We start from the raw sequence: 17,764 nt of genomic DNA, 5'->3' as shown, positions 1-17,764 counted from the left end.
GGAAAGAAATCCCCCCGTCGAGGACGCAGTGTGACAACGGAATGACAAGTATCTGCCCCCGTCACTGAGCAGTGAGACAGCAGGACAACATGACATACAGAGCGGCCGCCTGGGGTTCGAGTTAAATGATGACAGCACTTCATGTGGTTCAACAATAAAGATTTTATTGTAAAACTGTCATAAGTTGCTTCACCGTGCACTAAGTCATTGTGTGCATCTGTTTCTCATTACTGCCTCCTGTCACCATGTTTCCCTTCAGATACAGAGAAGCTGAGAAGCATGCTGATTGACCCATTAGTCGTAAGGTAGATTTTTTTTTACAATCAAATATTTTAATCATTTATCAAATAAAATTTGTTAAATTTACTCAAATATTATTTTGCCTAATATTTAAGATTTATGATTTTAATTGCATTCAATTTTCCATTTTCAACATAAACTATGTTACTAAATGTATGTTATATGTATATATATCTGTGCAAGTTTGCATGAGATTAGATGCGTTTAAAAGGCTTAATAAAGGGGTTTACGTTGCATAAAATACATACATCTCGAATATTAGGTTCAGCATAGTTATAATATAGTTAAAATAGATTTGCTCCTTTTGTCTGTTTTTTATCATTGCAAACTGAACATAGGTCTTTAACTGTTGGTCAGGGGGAAAAAACGGAGGAGGAGGGGTTCAAGGAACCCGTGATGGGCCTTTTACTACAGCTTTTTTTATAGACTTGCATTTTGTTTTTTAAATGCTTTTGAAGATAATAATTGTTCCAGCGCCATTCTTGCCCCTCCCTCCCGAAGCTAGTAGCATGACAACATCCACATTTATCACGCAGATTAAATATACACATCCAGAGTTATTGCTTAACTTCGTGCACAGGCGTGTTGTGTGCGTTTGGAGAACACAGGATGTTATAATAAACCAGTCTTGTTCACTTGAGGAGACGGAAAACACAAGTGTCCTATTGTGTGTAGTGTTTTGCAGCAGAGCAATGTTGCCAGCACCACAGCTGTCCTCAGATGCCCTCCTATCCAGCGCGCCTCATTGCAATGAGGAGTGTGTCAGCGCTGCAGAGTTGTAATGTTCACTCGGTCATTTCCTGCTTCTGTGTGGACACCGTCTCATGCACACACGTATTTATTCGTATATCATTTCAACTGGGACGGAAAACAAAAAATCGCTCTTCAAGCCTAAATTCACTGTAGCATGATGGGACGTTAAAAGCTTATCCACTTGGCCACGCCACCGACATCCAAATCAAGCCCCCAATTTAAGCCCAGTAGTGATTATGTAATGTTATCGGCGATTAGATCCCGCGGCCACAAATGAAGATGTAAATAAATAAATAAGCAGAATCCGCCCAGAACGGGACTGTTTCTCACGCATGATGTCATGTTGGCTGCGTTGCAGGCTGGTTACGCAGCGATGCCCGAGCAGCAGGGAGGCAGTGTGCAGCCACAGTGATGCTGCTGCTGCTGCTGCTGCTGGAGTCCAAGGCTTTCGCCTGCTGTTGCATGTGCTGGAGAAGAAAGGCGACACCGAGTTCCTTTAGAGTGATCACTCATTTAATAGGAAATATGCTCCTGAGCCTGAGGCGTTCACTAAAAAGCAAGACGAACTGTGTCTCCTGAAGACTGAAGGTCAAGGTGTACGTTCGGCAGTGGCAAATCCAGTAAATGAGGACCTTTAGCTCTGTGATCTTCCACCGAACTTCAAATCGACTCTGCATGGTCGATATGAAATTGTCAAATAGATGTAGTGTCATAGCCGAAATAAAGCAGCATTCGCTGTTAAAATGTGTTCTTAACGTGCATGCACGCTTGCAGACGGATGAGTAAATATAAAAGTGTCCTATTTTTAAGAGGACTCTGGTTTTGGTACAATCGGGTCGCAGGCATTGCGCTGATGTAGCCCAGTGCGATGCATCTAACAAAGCCAATAACCACAAGCCACTAAACAGGATACACACCTATGTGTGTGTGTGGGCGAATACAAGCTTCATTTGAGGGGTTTTAACGAGAGTAACAGGCGCTAGCTGCTGTTAGATGAGACACAAAAACACCTGCAGCGCCGTGTTCGCCAACCACAGCGTTAACAGTGCATGTGCAATATCGATTAACAAATCACTGATGTAAAGTAGAAGCACTTTCGCTACATAATGCAGAATACACACACACACACACACACACACACACACACACACACACACACACACACTTACGCTACTATCATCAGCGACAGGGCAAAATGAATATCAAAGCCTCCGAATACAAATCGAAGCCCAAACATACTCCTCTACACCTCTTTCATAATAAATTAATCTTTGCTCTACTGCTAATGTTTTAGTATCAAGCTCCGGTTTTTTTAACATCACCTCAGCTGCGTCCCACAGCACCGTTACCCCGAACACAAGGCGACGTTTATTTTGAACCTGCAGTCAACTCACTTCCTGTGTTGTTATGTCCCACTCTGGCTCACTTGCCGCAGCTCGCCGCCGCCTCCTCCCTCGCACAGACAATGAATGGAGCCAGCCCCGTGGAGGAGACGGACGAGCCCCGGCACCGGGTTCAGGAGCCGCAACAGCGGTCCGACATGTCCGCAACGAGCCCAGCAGGGAGCGGGACCCCTCAGCCCCGGTTAGCTAGGCTAGCTGCATTTTTTTAACCCATTTTTTTTGTTATCTTACCGTTCGCCCCAAGGAAAACACGCCTCGCAGGGAAACGGCCGTCCCGTCACCTCGTGGGTAATGTCCCGGTAGAGACACCGTGGCTCAGCCCCGCGGCGACGTGTCGGACAGCGGCTCACTGACACCGTGTGTGCGGGGACGTCACCTGCGGGAGGAGGATGCTCAACTTCACTTCTGCTCTGCGGCCACCGCTCCGCCAGCTCCATCAAACCGCCGCAGCTTCTGCCACCGCGCACAGGAAACTCTCGAATAGAGCTGTCAGAATAAAAGCGCGGGAGGAACAAGCCCTTGCGGGTCGACTGGAATTGTAAAGGAGCTCGAATACGTGCGATCATTCCATCGGATCATCTTGTACAATAGCATGCCGCTTAAACTGTTATTCGGCTGTCTTTGATCAGATCAGCGTCCTCTATTGATGGCCGCAGGTTACATTTCGGACCGGAAACGACGTGTTTAACTCTAGCATGCTTGACAATGTCATCCTTATCAAAACCTCATTCAACATATAAGTTGACAGTATTTATGATTATTGATCCCTACCCTTCCAGCTGCTGGTACCTGGGGTCTCAGCCTGTCCGCTCTGCTCCGTCGCTCTATATTTGTTTTGCTTCCATGTAGGACAGCTGTTGCTGCAGGTGATGCCGTGACAGGTCCGGTCCCTGTGTCTGCTCCAGATGCTCTGCAGGCAACAGGGGATGGATCCTCCGGAAAGTTGTTGCAGTGATTTACCACCGCGCTATCTTCACCTCTGTCAATGTCATCCAGTACACACAAAACTGCATTTCCGGCGACAACTTTGTAGACATACTACTACTACTACTACTACTACTACTACTACTACTAATAATAATAATAATAATAATAAATATTATTATTATTATTATTATTATTATTATTATAATAATAATAATAATAATCAGTTTAGGTAGAGATACACATATAAAGAAGACAAATAAAACAAAAACACATCAAAGGCAACGAGCGAAATCCTAAAATAACATTTAAACAAAAAACAGCAGATTATATCATACAAAATCGTAAAACGAGAACAATTAAAAATGGAATATCATTCAAAATTAAAGGACAATAGTAAAATCTATAAAAGAATGGGGTAAAACAATCAATTCAAATCAATGCAGTAAAAGTAGGTTGTGAGAGATAACAACTATTCCAGCCACTTAAATTTGAAATTCTTCTATTTAAATCAATTATTTATTTTTATATTATCCTTTATGTAACGTTGACGAATCAAGAAAATGAATATATACGTAATGTTAATTAAAGAAATGTTTCAATTATTCTGAAGGTCAAATTGCTGACATTCCGCTTTGTATTTGTCTAATTCATGTTAACTTGACTATTGCCAGCATCCAGCCACAGCTGGAACGCGAGGCGAACACGTTGCTGCCTCAGAACCACGCGCACTACCGCGAGACCCCGCCCCCTTAGAGTAACCTTAGAATATAAATATAAATCCGGAGAATCTGTACGGAATTTAATGCTCCATTAGGGCAAGTTTGTCCAATAAATTAACTATACAGTTAATAATAATAAACATAATAATAATGATAATAATAATATATTATCATTATTATTACATTAGGTTCTCTATTGGCTCTCTATTCTTTATATCTGAATTTAAACTATGTCAGTGTATTTAATGCGTACTTACTTTTGAGTCTATATACTATATTTATGAAACATCAGGAATAATAAGTAAAACACATTCTCAGAATTCAGAGAGTTGTGCTCATCCATTATTTATCAAATAATTAAGTATCGTTAATTTCTTGCCTGAAGCATCTTCTTTTTAACAGTCAATCACGCCCTCCTCCTGCAACAGGGATACTGGATGAATCCTGACATTGTTTTGTCCTCACACACTCGTACCTGTGATAACAAGTGTGACGTGAACCATCACCCTTCTAATGAAGACCACTGGGGAGGCCCATTAAAAGCCTTTGTGTGTCAGGGCTCCTTTTAGCTTGTTTTTCCACCTGGGTTGCCAGGTGTTTTCAGCAAAGGAGGGGTGTGGCTGCTTTCGGTGGCTGTGATGAGGATGGAGCTTGTGAAGGTACCCACCACCCACCCCCCCGGGCATGGTCCAGAATACCCAAACACAACAGGCAGATGAGCATGGTGAGCTCCCAATAACTGGCTTATGCAACTGATCAGAGACTCATTCAGGATTATGTAATGGCATTAAGCCAGGCTGCGGCTCAGAGCTGGGCCAAGGACCACCGCTGTCACTGTCAACACTGTGGGTCACATCACAACTTCAGCCTGGAATAGACTGTTTTAACACAGTCTGAGTGTGAGGAGACGGTGTGAAGGTGCAGCAGGACTGTCAAGGTCACAGCGTCGGTGTCATTAACCAATAAAAAGCGGTGTCTCCTCCATGGTAAAGCCGAATTTCTGCAGATTAAGTGGACCAACAGCAGATTACTGACATAACTGGTGCCTGTGCTAAACTAGCCTGCTTTGTGTTGTGTGTGTGCACAGAGGGAACACTGGCTCAGACTGCTTCCTATATATATATATATATATATCCTGTTATAATAAAATATAGAACAACTATAATATATAATTTATTGTATATATACAATGTAAATTATTACAGAAATGTTTCCGATAAAATGATTTACTAATAAGCAATCAAGATCAGATTGTCATTTTCAAACCCAAGTATTTGCCACTGTCACAAACAGATTGTTCTTTGTGAAATCTTTTTTAGTGTCTTGTCTTTCATATTTTATGATTGAATATTTACTGTTTTTTTGCAAAATTGTAGAATGTGTCAAGTTAATACATTTTTTGAATATGTCTATCAAGGTAAGACATAAAAACAATCAAATATGGTAAAAAAAAAAAAGTTTAATTAACCAAAGGACAACATAAATTAAAATCTACAGATGCACTCAGTGAGATTGTTTAAAAAAATACTTTGAGATCTTTGAAACGTGTTTTTTTAATAATTGAAAGGAATTAATATACAACGTTGGATTTAATATCTTTACAGTTAAATAGGCAGTAAATGTTTTAAATATAAATACCTTTAGGTACCATTTACACTCAATAGCTCAACTCGTGCATTTTGTCAGAGTTTTTCTGATTTCAGTACTGTTCTGTTGTAATCGCTACACATGAGGATGTGACATCATCTTTTTCCCGATAGAGCCGCACCCAATACACTACCTCAGATATGTCTGGTCTTTCTCACTGTTTTACTGATGTCTTTTTCCAGATGGGACAAAACAACAGAGCAGACCACGGCTGCTTAGGCAGGAGAAAAGGACGACTCAACTATTCCAAACATCAGAGTCAGAGTTACCAGCCGGTAGGGTGATTGTTTACAAATGTGAGAAAAGTTTAACGCAGCCTTTTGCGGCTCCGGATGACGCTTCATCAAAGCTGAATAATTGAGCAGAGCTGATGTCACTTGAGTCAGCATCAATTGAAGCTGAAGCATAGCCTGTATTCAAGATGGACGCACCACCTTCTACTGCCACTAGCTGAGTCTGTGCAGTAGTGATCACGAGATTCACGCACATTAGAGTCGGTCTCAGCTGTTAATCGTGCTGTTTCAAAGCCGTTTTTAGAGCATCCAATAACTAAAACTTACAAGAAAGGTTTACACTTGAAAAGACGTCAGTCTGATAAGAAATAACTACAATGACAGAAACCACCTTTGAGGACAATGAATCTGATGTGTACTTTGATTCTTTAAGTTGGGTCTCTGTCGCATCCGAGAACATGGAGGCTAGGTTTATGACTTATAGCCTAGCCAGCCACCAGGTGGTGATCCAGATGCTTTAGCTTCACTTTTGGGGAGCTGTCATGTCATCCATCCTTATCTACACTATATGGGCTGAAGACTACAAGAATTAGAGTTTACCAGACCTATGTAAGCACCTTCTCCACTCTGGTGAGGGTAGATGCTCGAGGCTTCAAGGTTGCCATCTCACTTCTGCATTTCCAACTAAAACTGCTCATCAAGCTCAAGGTTAAAACTTCATAAAAATTAACCGTTAATGAAGTCAGGGTTATTTCTGCCTTAGGCTTTATAACTAGTAATTATTGGAAGAACGACTGCACAATGAACTTGAGATGAATAGTTAGACTGAGGTTAGCATTCACCAAGTGGCAAGGGTCTGGAGAAGAGATACCGTTCGCTGCATTATGGGATATGTCAGATCTTGTATTTTTGGAGCTTGATACATAGGTTTCTGTCTCTACTGCGTTGATTTAGTTAATTTTTGTTTGTGTGAGTTACAGCTGTATGGAAGAGCAATAATTATTATTTATTAGTAAATATTTAATGATTCTTATTTGGTGCATTAGAACTATTGCATGTGCATTTCAGTCATCTGTCCATTATACAAATAACCAGAGTATATCTGATGCACATATGGATGAGTTATCCCCGGTTGTAATGATTGATAATGCAGTTAAAGTGGTTGTATTTGACATATAGAAGTCAAAGAGGGTATCCATTGAGTGAATAATGATTCTGTTCCTGCTGTGTGGGTCAAAATGTGCACAGTAATGTTGCCAATATAGCGTCTGGGATTTGTTACCAGATGTCTAAGCACGACTTCAGAGACCGCTCATTTCCCCAACCCAAGCCTTGAATGAATATTGTCAAGTATAATGAAGTGTTGTGTTCAGGCCCCTGCTCATGCTGATCTTGGGATAGGGGAAAGCACATTCCCTCTACATTACTTGCCAAGTAAGTGTGTGAGTGTGTGTGTGTGTGTGTGTGTGTGTGTGTGTTGCAGCAGGGAATCCTGCATAGACGAAAAACAATAAATCCCATTTTAGCAGGATCATGGGATTAATTGAGAGAGAGCAGTGAGGCGTTTTGGAAACCTCTGCTGACCAGACCTGATGAAATTAGCAGTTTCTGAAGAAAATACAATCACAAGGTAAAAAAAAAGAAAAAAAAAAAGAAGGAATTGTTACTTTTCAGGTTTAGAAATGTTTACGCCTCATACATCAGACTCAAGTGTATATAATGACATGCGTGTTATCGGACGGACAACAGTCCCACCTGCTGGACAGAACAAGAGTCTACACTGAATGATTTAAACAAAGTGAACTTTATTTCATTATAATGAGAAGTGAACATTGCTCTGCACTGAAACTGAGTGTCATATAAACTTTTTGAAGGTAATCAAAAATGGTCCCTCGGAACAACTTGTGTGCAAAATATAATAAACCACTCTCGGTATAAAATTGGGAACATGGACAAAGTTTTGCAAAAAAAGGCATAGCTAGAAAAAGTAGATTGCAGAAATTTAAACGGCACGTTCCATAAAATCGTACTGAATTAAAAAAAGTATAAACGTCACAAATCTTACCGAGATAATCACAGATTGAGTTGGTCTTTCCAATAAAGGCATGGAGTGCTCTCAATACTAAAATCTATAACAGTGAAGGAAAAATAGAAAATAACCAGAGTCAAGATAACCTGAGTAAAGAACAATCTCGAGGGAGTAATGGCAGCGCAGTTACAGACAGCTGCAGACATTTCCAAATGAGCAACGAAAAACAACATTTAGGCAACTTGTAAAGTGGCTTAAGGCAACAAAATATATATATTTCCTACCCTAAATGGCTTTCAAATAATTTTGATGGTACACAAACCTATTATTCATTATAATGAATGCACCAAAACTACTTTATTTAATTCAGATTTAAAAAAAGCATTCTACCTTAATTGGCTTCCAAATTTAAATGTGTAGTTGTCATTATTGAAAAACTCAAGCAGAGAAATTTGAAGCTAAAGCTACGTTTCCTCACAGTGCAACAGCAAGAGAAGCTGTAGAACCAGTGTTGACAGACTTCACCCGGTTTTAGCTGAAGTCTCTGTCTGGGAGCACCAGCGGGGCCACCAGGGTCCACAGGAAAATTCCCAAGCCAAGCCAGCTGGAGCCGATCTTCACCCACACTGCGGGCATGCTGGTCTGCATGGCGTGGTAGTCGCTCTCGGGCCTGGTGAGCCAGGGACAAAGTCAGAGGGAAGTCGGTTTTGTCTAACAGAAGGTTGGTTCAAACAGAAGGAACAGCAGATACTTACTTGTACCAGTTGGTGAGTGTCATCATGATGTAGAGAGAAGCCAGGAAGAGGCTGAAGTGAAAGAAGGAGTAGCTGTAGGTGACTCCGTTCTCTTCGTTGTCCACAGCCCGTCGCACTCCGTCCTCTCCATTAGAGGCCTCGAAGTCGGCGGTCAGACCCTGGCCTTCTTCAGTCTGCATCAGCTTGTTCACCTGGGCGTTGTTGGAGGAGCGGATGCTGTGGTGGATGAGAGCACAAGGACTCTGCCTCAGACATTTGTTTCATTGCAACACAAATGACAGTTAATTCATTCTGACAATCTCCTCCCAGTTCAGTTTGAGGTTTAATTCATTTTGTTCCCAGGTGGATAGAATGTTGGAAAACACATTAATGCTCCCAATCTCTCTCCTACCACATCCCAAAGGATCTCTAATGAATTCCGATCAGGAGAATGCAGAGGAAGGTTTGAGACGACTTTGACTTTGTAACATGGAGAATTGTCTTGCTTGAGCCAGGACATGAGAAGATGGTAAACCACATGCAGCCTTGACTGTTGACACAAGGCAGGTTGTCTCCCTGGATTAGTCAGTCTTCAGCCTCACATTTCTATTTTCTGGACGTGTTGTTCTCACTCTGAGGTGCTTTTCAGCTCACCACAGTTATAAATAGTGAGTTACTCTAGTTTCTTGGTCAACTCCAACCAGTTCGATCACTCTCCTCTCTCTGCCACAAGCTGTTCCTGCCCACAGAGCTGCTGCTTACTGGATTTTTCCCTTTTAGGTTTTTGATGCCAAAAAACCCTCTTCTGACTAAACTCCAGGGACTATTAGGTGTGAAACTCCCAGGAGATGAGCAGTTTCAGAAAGTCAACGTCGCTGTGATCAAGTTCTTTCTCCATTCTGATGTTTGATGTGAACATTCATTGAAACTCCTGTCCTGCATCCTCCCTTTTATGAATTACAGTGCAGCTACTTGATGGGCTGATTTGATTATTTTATGACTATAGGTATTCTAACTAAAATGCTCTGTTAGTCTATTTATAACATTACATTCAGACACATAAATTAAATGAAGAGAGTAACAGAGGAGCAGTATGTCAATGCTGCCCTCCATGGGACATGAGGTCAATAAATGATTTGAATTAAGATGAAACGTATGCACATTTTCTAACTACACAAATCAATTAAGCACAAGGTTAAATGATTTGATTTCCTGTATCCATTGGCATTGTTTTACTTTTCCTTCTCTGAAGGCAATTTGTCTGCTTTTAAATTTATCATGAGACAAAGACACCAATTGTGACGGTAAAATACCTGGCATAAAGAGTACAGAACAAGAAGATGACCAATCCCACAATGCTTTGTGCGTCCCACCACTGGACATTTGGAGCAGCTGGGGTAGGAGAAGCGGGACCTGGTGCTGGGGTTGGACTGCCGGGCTGGACCAGACTCAACAGACTGGGGTTACACTGTCGGTCTGAGGTTGGAAACAGAAATCAGTGTAAATAGTCGGTTATCTTTTAAAGCCACAGAGGTTTGTAGTTCGAGGTTTTGAATAAAATGATTCTGGGACTCTGACTCATTTAGACTTACTGGGGTTATTGGTCATGGCTGACCAAGTGATGTACATGGTGTAGAGGGTGATGAGGGAGGCCTGGAGCAGCCCTGAGCTGGGCTGAAGCTCCTGCAGAGATATGAGGATGAGTCAGAAAATAAATCCCTGTGCTTCTCAAACATAAGTAACCCCTTAGTGGGCTTGTGTGGAGACAAATGGTAGTTTTTTTTTTAGTGGCTTGACTCCTAGATTGAACAATAAAGAACATTTCTCTCTGATATACCCCTTTGAAATAGATCAAATGTTAAATTATTCAGAATTGTATAATCTTTCACTAGCTTCATTTTAGTTAGGTTATTGATCTCATGTAAAAGGTTAGTGCAACCTCAACGATGAGCACACAAGTGGAGACTGCCACACACCTTAGTTCACCTCTGATCATGCTAACACATTTGTTTACACCTGTGAGTTACATTTAAGGCTAATCACATGAACATGTTATTAACTATCCTGATAGTGAGTCTTCTTTCAGATGGCAGAACGTACAAGAGCATCGGTGAACTAGTAAACTAAACACATTTGCAGCAGTATGGTTCAGGAAGCGCCATCGACTAGTAACAGGGTGCAATGGTCATCCTCCACAAATGATGGTATGCACAAGTCACCATTTACTCAAGCTTGTATTAAAAAACAGTGCTACTTGACACAAAGACCATCTGTGGAAACTGGTGTATAAGACAATTAGACACTGTATGAAGTCAAATGTTATGGTTTGAGACTAAGAAAAAAACGATTACTCATAATTCAGCACAAAACTACAAGAAGATATTTTGCCAGAGAACATGAGAAGAGGCCTGATGAATGTGGCAGGACTTTGTCTGGTCACATGAAACCAAAAGTCAATTGGTTTGGATTGTGTTGAGCGTTGACAGTGAAACAGGGAGGTGGGAGTATGTTGAGGATACAGGGCAGCATCACTGAAGTGTTTCGTAAAGACAGAAAAAAGTGTTTCCTGTCCCCTGACTTGGCTATAATACAAAATAACTTGCATACAAAAACAAATCCTCCAGCAGAAGAGCATCTGTGAAGAGCAGTATAACTCTCCAAAGAAGAATTCAATGCTGGTATCATGCCCAAGAGAATCGAATCTCTCATCAAAATAAAATCAGGAATCTCTATGCCTTTCATCACAGTTGTTTTCTTTTGTGTTTTTCAAATGAATTAGCTTTATTCTTCTTGAGCTTTGTCGACAAACAAATATATTTTTTTAAATTGACAAGATTTGTAACTACGTAATCATATTGTTTGGATCACAATATTCTGTATCAGTCCATAAATAGCATAAGTCTACATTACCTGAACTTTGGGAAGAATGGAGACGATGGACACGATGATGCAGAAGATGAAGTTGAGGCTGATGAAGACCTTGTGCTCGGTGCAGTCGTCAGGTTTGGTGTAAAACACATAGAAGAGCACGACAGCAGTGAAAGCCAGGACGTAGTGGATGATGGTGAACGACAGCAGAGCTGCGAGATAAACAAACATCAAGGTCATTATACGAATGAAACCTGACAGCGAAACTGCAGCTGGAGTCTGGTGAGTGTCTTAGATTGTTTGCACTGGTTAGTTCTGTAAAACAAGACTTTCCCATCAAAACTCACACAAAGTGTATTTCAAGCAGTTTTGATTTATTACATAACTGCTTTGTAATTTGTCAGTGTCATCGGCACAAAAAGGCTAATCTGAATTGTAATTCAATGTTCCAGTTACACACACATCTATATGATTTATTTACAGAAGTATAATTCACTTTTGCAGAGCTGTATAACGTGAGAAATTGCAGGGAAATAGTTGATGGAATAAAATGGGAGAATAAAGAAAAACACATTTTCTACTTGCACTTAAAGGTTTATGTCAATAATTGGAGAGTATTTGACCTTTCTACCTGCAAACCAGCACTTGGAGTTTCCAGCCTCTGCCCTCTCCAGCCAGGACTGGTTCCAGGAATGGGCAAAATCCACAAGCAGGATGAGCTGGATGACGATGAAGATGAAGGAGCCCACCATACCAAAGTAATACCACACTGAGAGCACAAAAGAAAGAAGAAGGACTCAGGGAATTGTCGGTTTTTAAACATTCTAAACGTAAGATCTGATATGATTCACAGACTTTCTGATCAAAGAACCAGTAAAATAAAATGTAATTCTAAGCAAACATTCACTGCCAACTGTATTATTTAAACTTATTTTGTTGAACTATTGAACTTTGAGATAGAGCCTTCATTTTTAATTGAATTCAAAACATGCATGTTTCTGATGCTATGGGGTCTCTCAATCAAAGCAATAATAAAACAGTTTAGTTTGATCGTGGGAGTTGCTCTCATCACCACTGCTGTCAAAGCTGCCAGATTCAGGAGTTTGTTTTGTTTTTTTAACCAGGAGCTGAATTATCCTCAAAGGTCTACTCCTCCTCTCCAAAATAGACACTGAAAAAAACACTGAATAAAACAGCTTTACTTTAAAAATCAGTGTTTCTCTGATGCTGTTTGGAAAGACACTGGAATAAGCTGAGCCTCTGCAAACATTTGCTCAGCTTGTTTCTCTGTTGATTCCAGACATTCAGGGGGAAAAAAAACTTTATCCAGTAAAGATATTTAGTTTAAGTAAAATATCTAAATTATGTCTATGTCTTGTTAAAAATATGAAAAATGGATAGAAGGTCCATTTAGACTCTTCTGGCAGACAAACACAATTGAAAGGGGACACGATGACAGTTGACCAAATTAAATTTTAACAGCTTGAAAAATTGCTTGAAAAATTTGGGGGAATATAATTACACAACTCAACAAAATATACTACACAAGTCTGCTGTCTTTTAGATAATTTATTGCAGATGAGTAAAAAGCTATATCTTAAAAAATCTGCAGACTATCTGCCACCGAGAAGGTGTGACGGCTGCTGGTGGATTCAAATAAAAATAAAAATAGAAATAAAAATAAAAAACACAACAATGAATCAGCTTCATACCTGTATTAAATTCGCCGTCTGGAATGAAGAAAGCTCCCACTGTTATGCCGACCAGCACCAAGAACTTGAAGAACCAGAAACTGAGGAGAAACAAAATAAAATGTTTTTACTCTCAAACCTTTTATATGGGGTAATCGCAATCTTAAGAGAAAGCAGTGTCCATGTTTGGCCACCAGAGAGCAGCATTCTCTGATTATACACAGAGCTGAACCAGAGGTGCAACACTTACCCATTCTGGATGGAGGCTCGAGGGTCCTTGCTGCTGCGCACTCGGATCATGATGATGGAGAAGAGGAAGAAGAAGCAGGCCATGGCGAAGCACATGCGGTACACCGACTTGTAGCCCACGACGATGTCACAGTTCACCTTGTTCTCTATGCCAGGTATGGACGTCCCGCCAACGCAGAATCCTGGAATCTGATAGGGTGAAAATGAACAATAAAATAATGGGTTGGACAGGCCGTAATCCTGGCCTGTGAGAAGTGTAACAGAATCTAAAAAGATAGATTGTGACAGAAATTATAACAACCACTTATTCCAAGCATCCTGTCCTGCTGCTCTACAGCATCACAGTTGCTGGGTTACAAGCTTTATGAGAGCGCTGTAGTTTCCCATCTTTCCTTGAATTGGTATAACATGTGGGTTCAGAAATGCTTCTGTGCGATGATTAACGGTACCTGATGCGACAGCCCCTCATCCCCACGTGGATAATTACATTTGTCCTGAACCAGTCTCATCCTAATGTACCTTTTTAAGATGTTCTTCCATGCCTGGGAGAATCATTATAACAGAGACCAGAGTCCCGAGCAGCAGCAGGAAGGAGAAGGCCAACCGGCTTATGGTGGAGTTGAATGTTGAAGGGCAGCATGATGACAGGAGGCAGGACGCAGATCCGCACAAACAGGACGCCTGGAGAAGAGGAAGGGGACGAATTAGCAGGGCATGCATAAAGATCCATATTTTATGAACATTGCGGACACGGCTCTTGGTTGTAGGATAATCAGGGTAATGCATTCATGGCTTGCAACAATGAATATGGAGGAAGAAAAGAAGAAAAAAACATTTTGTCTGCTGTCAGGGAAACCATCGTCCTGCTTCAGCACATGTCCAGAGAAGAAGAGATTAATTATGATTCACAGAGGCAGTAATCAGGTATGCCGTAATAATAAATCTCTGCATCTCTCAGTTTTTTACCAAGCTATACCAAACAGGATCACAGAGGATTCCTGTAAGATTCAGATGGGGTCTGCTGACAAATGTGTGAAGCACTGAGGCAGAGACTTACTGGAGCGGAGATCATCCATCCTCCACTGAACACAAGTACAAGAGCACAAGCTTCTACAAGAAAGGATTGCTGCAGCTGTGAGGTGAACAATTCCAGTTTCCATGGTTCGAACTGGCATGTGTCATACTGCCCAGGGAACAAACAACTCCTACAAAAAAGCTCCAAAACATTCAAGGCAAAAACTGTTCATAGCTCTAAGTTTACTGAAGAGTATTACGAGGAACTCATAGTGATAACAGGGAATATTAAACATCAAAGCACCCATATAATGAGTCTGAAGATTTATTTTACAACAATGAAAAAAGGCTGGTGATTAAACCCCCATATTTTCTGGTTCAATGTATCTTTATTACCACCAAGGGATGATTCATTCTGCAGCCAGCAGTACCCACATAATAACAATAAATACATCAACAATATAATAAGATCAAAGTGAGACATTTAAAAGGTCAATGGACACAAGGACCTCGACTTTTTAAATCTCTTAATTCTGCCAGATGGAAGCAACAACAACTCAGTAAGCTGTGGGTGATTTAAATCATCTAGTATGGTTCAGACCTTCTTGAATCTGTACCAAGTGCCAAAGGTCATTTAGGGTCATACAAGCAATTTTGCTGAACACATTTACAATATATCCTACAGCCACTCCTTATTTTAGAGTGCAAGTGACCCACAACAGCAGATGAAAGAAAACAGATTTCATAAAACAGGAATAAAGTGTGCAACTGACATTCAAATGACGACGCGTACGATAAAAACACATGCACTGATGAGCTTTCAACACATGGCATTAACAGAGGCTCGAAGATCAGCTTGTCATCAGTGACGGTGCTGAGTTATTGTACTGCTGCACCAGCTCAACAGCCTGATCATTAATCAGCAGAGGAGAGATAACAATTAGATTCTTCCTAAAATCAATTTTCATCTCTTTAGTCTTGGACACATTAATGTCAAAGAAGGACAACTTGCACCAGTCTGTGGTCCAGGATTATCACTGCCGAAGAGAGACAGAATGACTGAGTTGTCAGTGAACTCTGACACACTGCTGCTAAATGTAGCCACAACCAGCACCATTGTTATCGTCATAGTCCAAAATGTAAGTATTAAACACTGTCCAGTACTGAAAGCTGGCATCCTATAATTTCTGAATTATGCCAAACCTCTGCCAGCTTGTACAATAACTCCCTGTGTTTAGAAAACACATCACAAGAGAGCAATCATAGTGGCTGTGGCACTAAAACTGAGATATTGTTAAGACATTCGTAGCAAACCCTGAAGTCCAGCTTCATCACTGAATCACAGCAGATGTTTGGAGGATAACCAGAAAATCTGTAGAAATCAAATCTGCTTTAAATCTGCGTGTTTGTGTTGGTTTACAGCTGGGATCTCTTAGCAGTGACCTTACTGCACTCTGAGGAGCAGTCTGAGTCTTGGATGTTAAATTCTTGCTCCGTTTGGCACATGCTAATAGACTCGTGAGACTGTTTGGAAGTCTCCTTTATTGTTATTTTGCTGCTTTTGAGTGGAGGTTGACAAAGCCACAGTTGGATTTTCCTAATAAAAAGGTTATTTGACCTAAAATTTATTTGTCATTTACAGTGAGTAGAAACCATTTGGACGAAATGACAGCTAGAATGTCAAATCATTTTTTTCTTAAAGATGGTTTCTATCATTGTAGGTAATGCTTATCACAGTGATGTTTATACATTTCCATTTTAACAGGAAGCTTTTTTTTTATTAGTTATTTGAAGTAATAAAAAAACTGGGTGAAAAGTCGAAATTGACAGCCTGAGACTGACTTGTGATTGGACCCCGCTGTTCACTTGAGCAAGATGGCAGTGTCCTTGTTTACAGTCTATGTTCTCTATCAAAATGTAACTGAGCAGTACCTGCTTTCATCTTCACTGGTCATACATGTGACATGTATAGCAAAGAACACACCTCTATTATATTTACATATGTTCACAGTTTAGATCAAAAAACATAAAAAGGCAAACAAAACGAATGACATCATATGTAAGAATCTGGGTTAACCCGGAAGTAGCGCAGTTCAAAAAGACAATACAGATGTAGCATTAAAGTTTGATAAATGTACGTGTTGCCTGTTGAAACGTTAAAACTTTCATTTCATTCCATTTAAATGCTCGTAATGTTAATGTAAAATATCGCTTTTAGTTGTTTTCACGTGACGTCGTGTCGTCGATACCCGAAACATCAACAACAAAACTCGTGTCTCTGTTAAAAACAAGTAATCGTCGCTACAGTGACAGTGAGACTGGGAGCCATGTACTCACACAACTGGCGAGGGAGCCCAGCGCTAAACAAGCTCCCATGTTTGTTCTTCTCAAAGCGACGAACTGTCGGAGACGATTCGGGAAAACTTAAGGAGGAAACCCAACTTAAAATGGCGGCGTCAAGTCCTTTAAAAATAACACAGGAATCCGCCCACCCCCTTCAGAATAAAATAACATAAAAATGTTAGATTACCAATCAGAGGCAATCAGAGGCTACATCTTTTCTGCGTATAGCCCAACTCTGACAATGATTGGCTCACCGAGTAGTCACTCCAAATGTTGACCAATAGCATGTTAATGCGAAAAAGAGAACTCGCCCTTTCAATATTGTCCGATCATTTACTACCACAAATGCTGAACTCCACTTTAACTTTAAATGTGTTTTATGTAATTCAGCTAACCTCAACGTTATATTTAATTAAACTGTATTATTGTATGTATTGGATTTCAAATTAGTCAAACTTAATGTAATGGTTGTCTTGTTAGTTTTATTAACCATCTGATGTGAGCTGATGATTAGTTGTCATTTTTTCTTACAGTGCTGGTTCACAGTAACTGCTGGTGTGCACTATGATATTAAATTTAACTTTATAAAAAGTGTTGTCCTGATTGTTAGAAGCAAGGAGGATCAGACACCTAAGCCACAATGCCGTTTAGAACATATAATTGTTTATATTGCATCGTTTGTTTTGGTGAAACATAAACTTGTATGTATAGTGGACTGATAAAAAAATAAAGCTTCATGTTTATAATCCCATGTCTAAAGGAGTACAATTGTAAAATTCTAAAGCAGTGTCATTTTCCCTTCTTAAGACACACTTCATTTTGAAATTGGGATTACATTTTCCTATTTCTGTTCA

The 17,764-nt window shown here is 40.4% G+C and overlaps 1 protein-coding gene and 1 long non-coding RNA gene across 2 annotated transcripts; one reads left to right on the top strand and one right to left on the bottom strand.

Annotated features, from left to right (window-relative positions):
• Positions 1-5,877: 5,877 nt before the first annotated feature.
• Positions 5,878-8,584, top strand: LOC128461674 (uncharacterized). The gene is made up of 2 exons (XR_008342287.1): positions 5,878-6,024; positions 7,466-8,584. It is a non-coding gene; the product is annotated as an uncharacterized LOC128461674 (long non-coding RNA).
• Positions 7,768-17,058, bottom strand: serinc2 (serine incorporator 2). Its single transcript, XM_053446719.1, has 10 exons — positions 16,905-17,058; positions 14,073-14,234; positions 13,555-13,742; positions 13,326-13,405; positions 12,245-12,382; positions 11,656-11,825; positions 10,338-10,428; positions 10,059-10,221; positions 8,767-8,982; positions 7,768-8,681 (listed from the first exon to the last, which is right to left on the bottom strand). The coding sequence occupies exons 1-10, from the start codon at positions 16,941-16,943 to the stop codon at positions 8,543-8,545; spliced, it is 1,386 nt and encodes a 461-aa protein (XP_053302694.1). The 5' UTR covers positions 16,944-17,058; the 3' UTR covers positions 7,768-8,542.
• Positions 17,059-17,764: the final 706 nt, after the last annotated feature.

This window comes from Pleuronectes platessa, chromosome 18 (assembly GCF_947347685.1).
Source record: "Pleuronectes platessa chromosome 18, fPlePla1.1, whole genome shotgun sequence".
NCBI lineage: Eukaryota > Metazoa > Chordata > Actinopteri > Pleuronectiformes > Pleuronectidae > Pleuronectes > Pleuronectes platessa.
The sequence above is the reverse complement of the archived record's forward strand: the minus strand, read 5'-3'. Positions and strand labels throughout refer to the sequence as shown.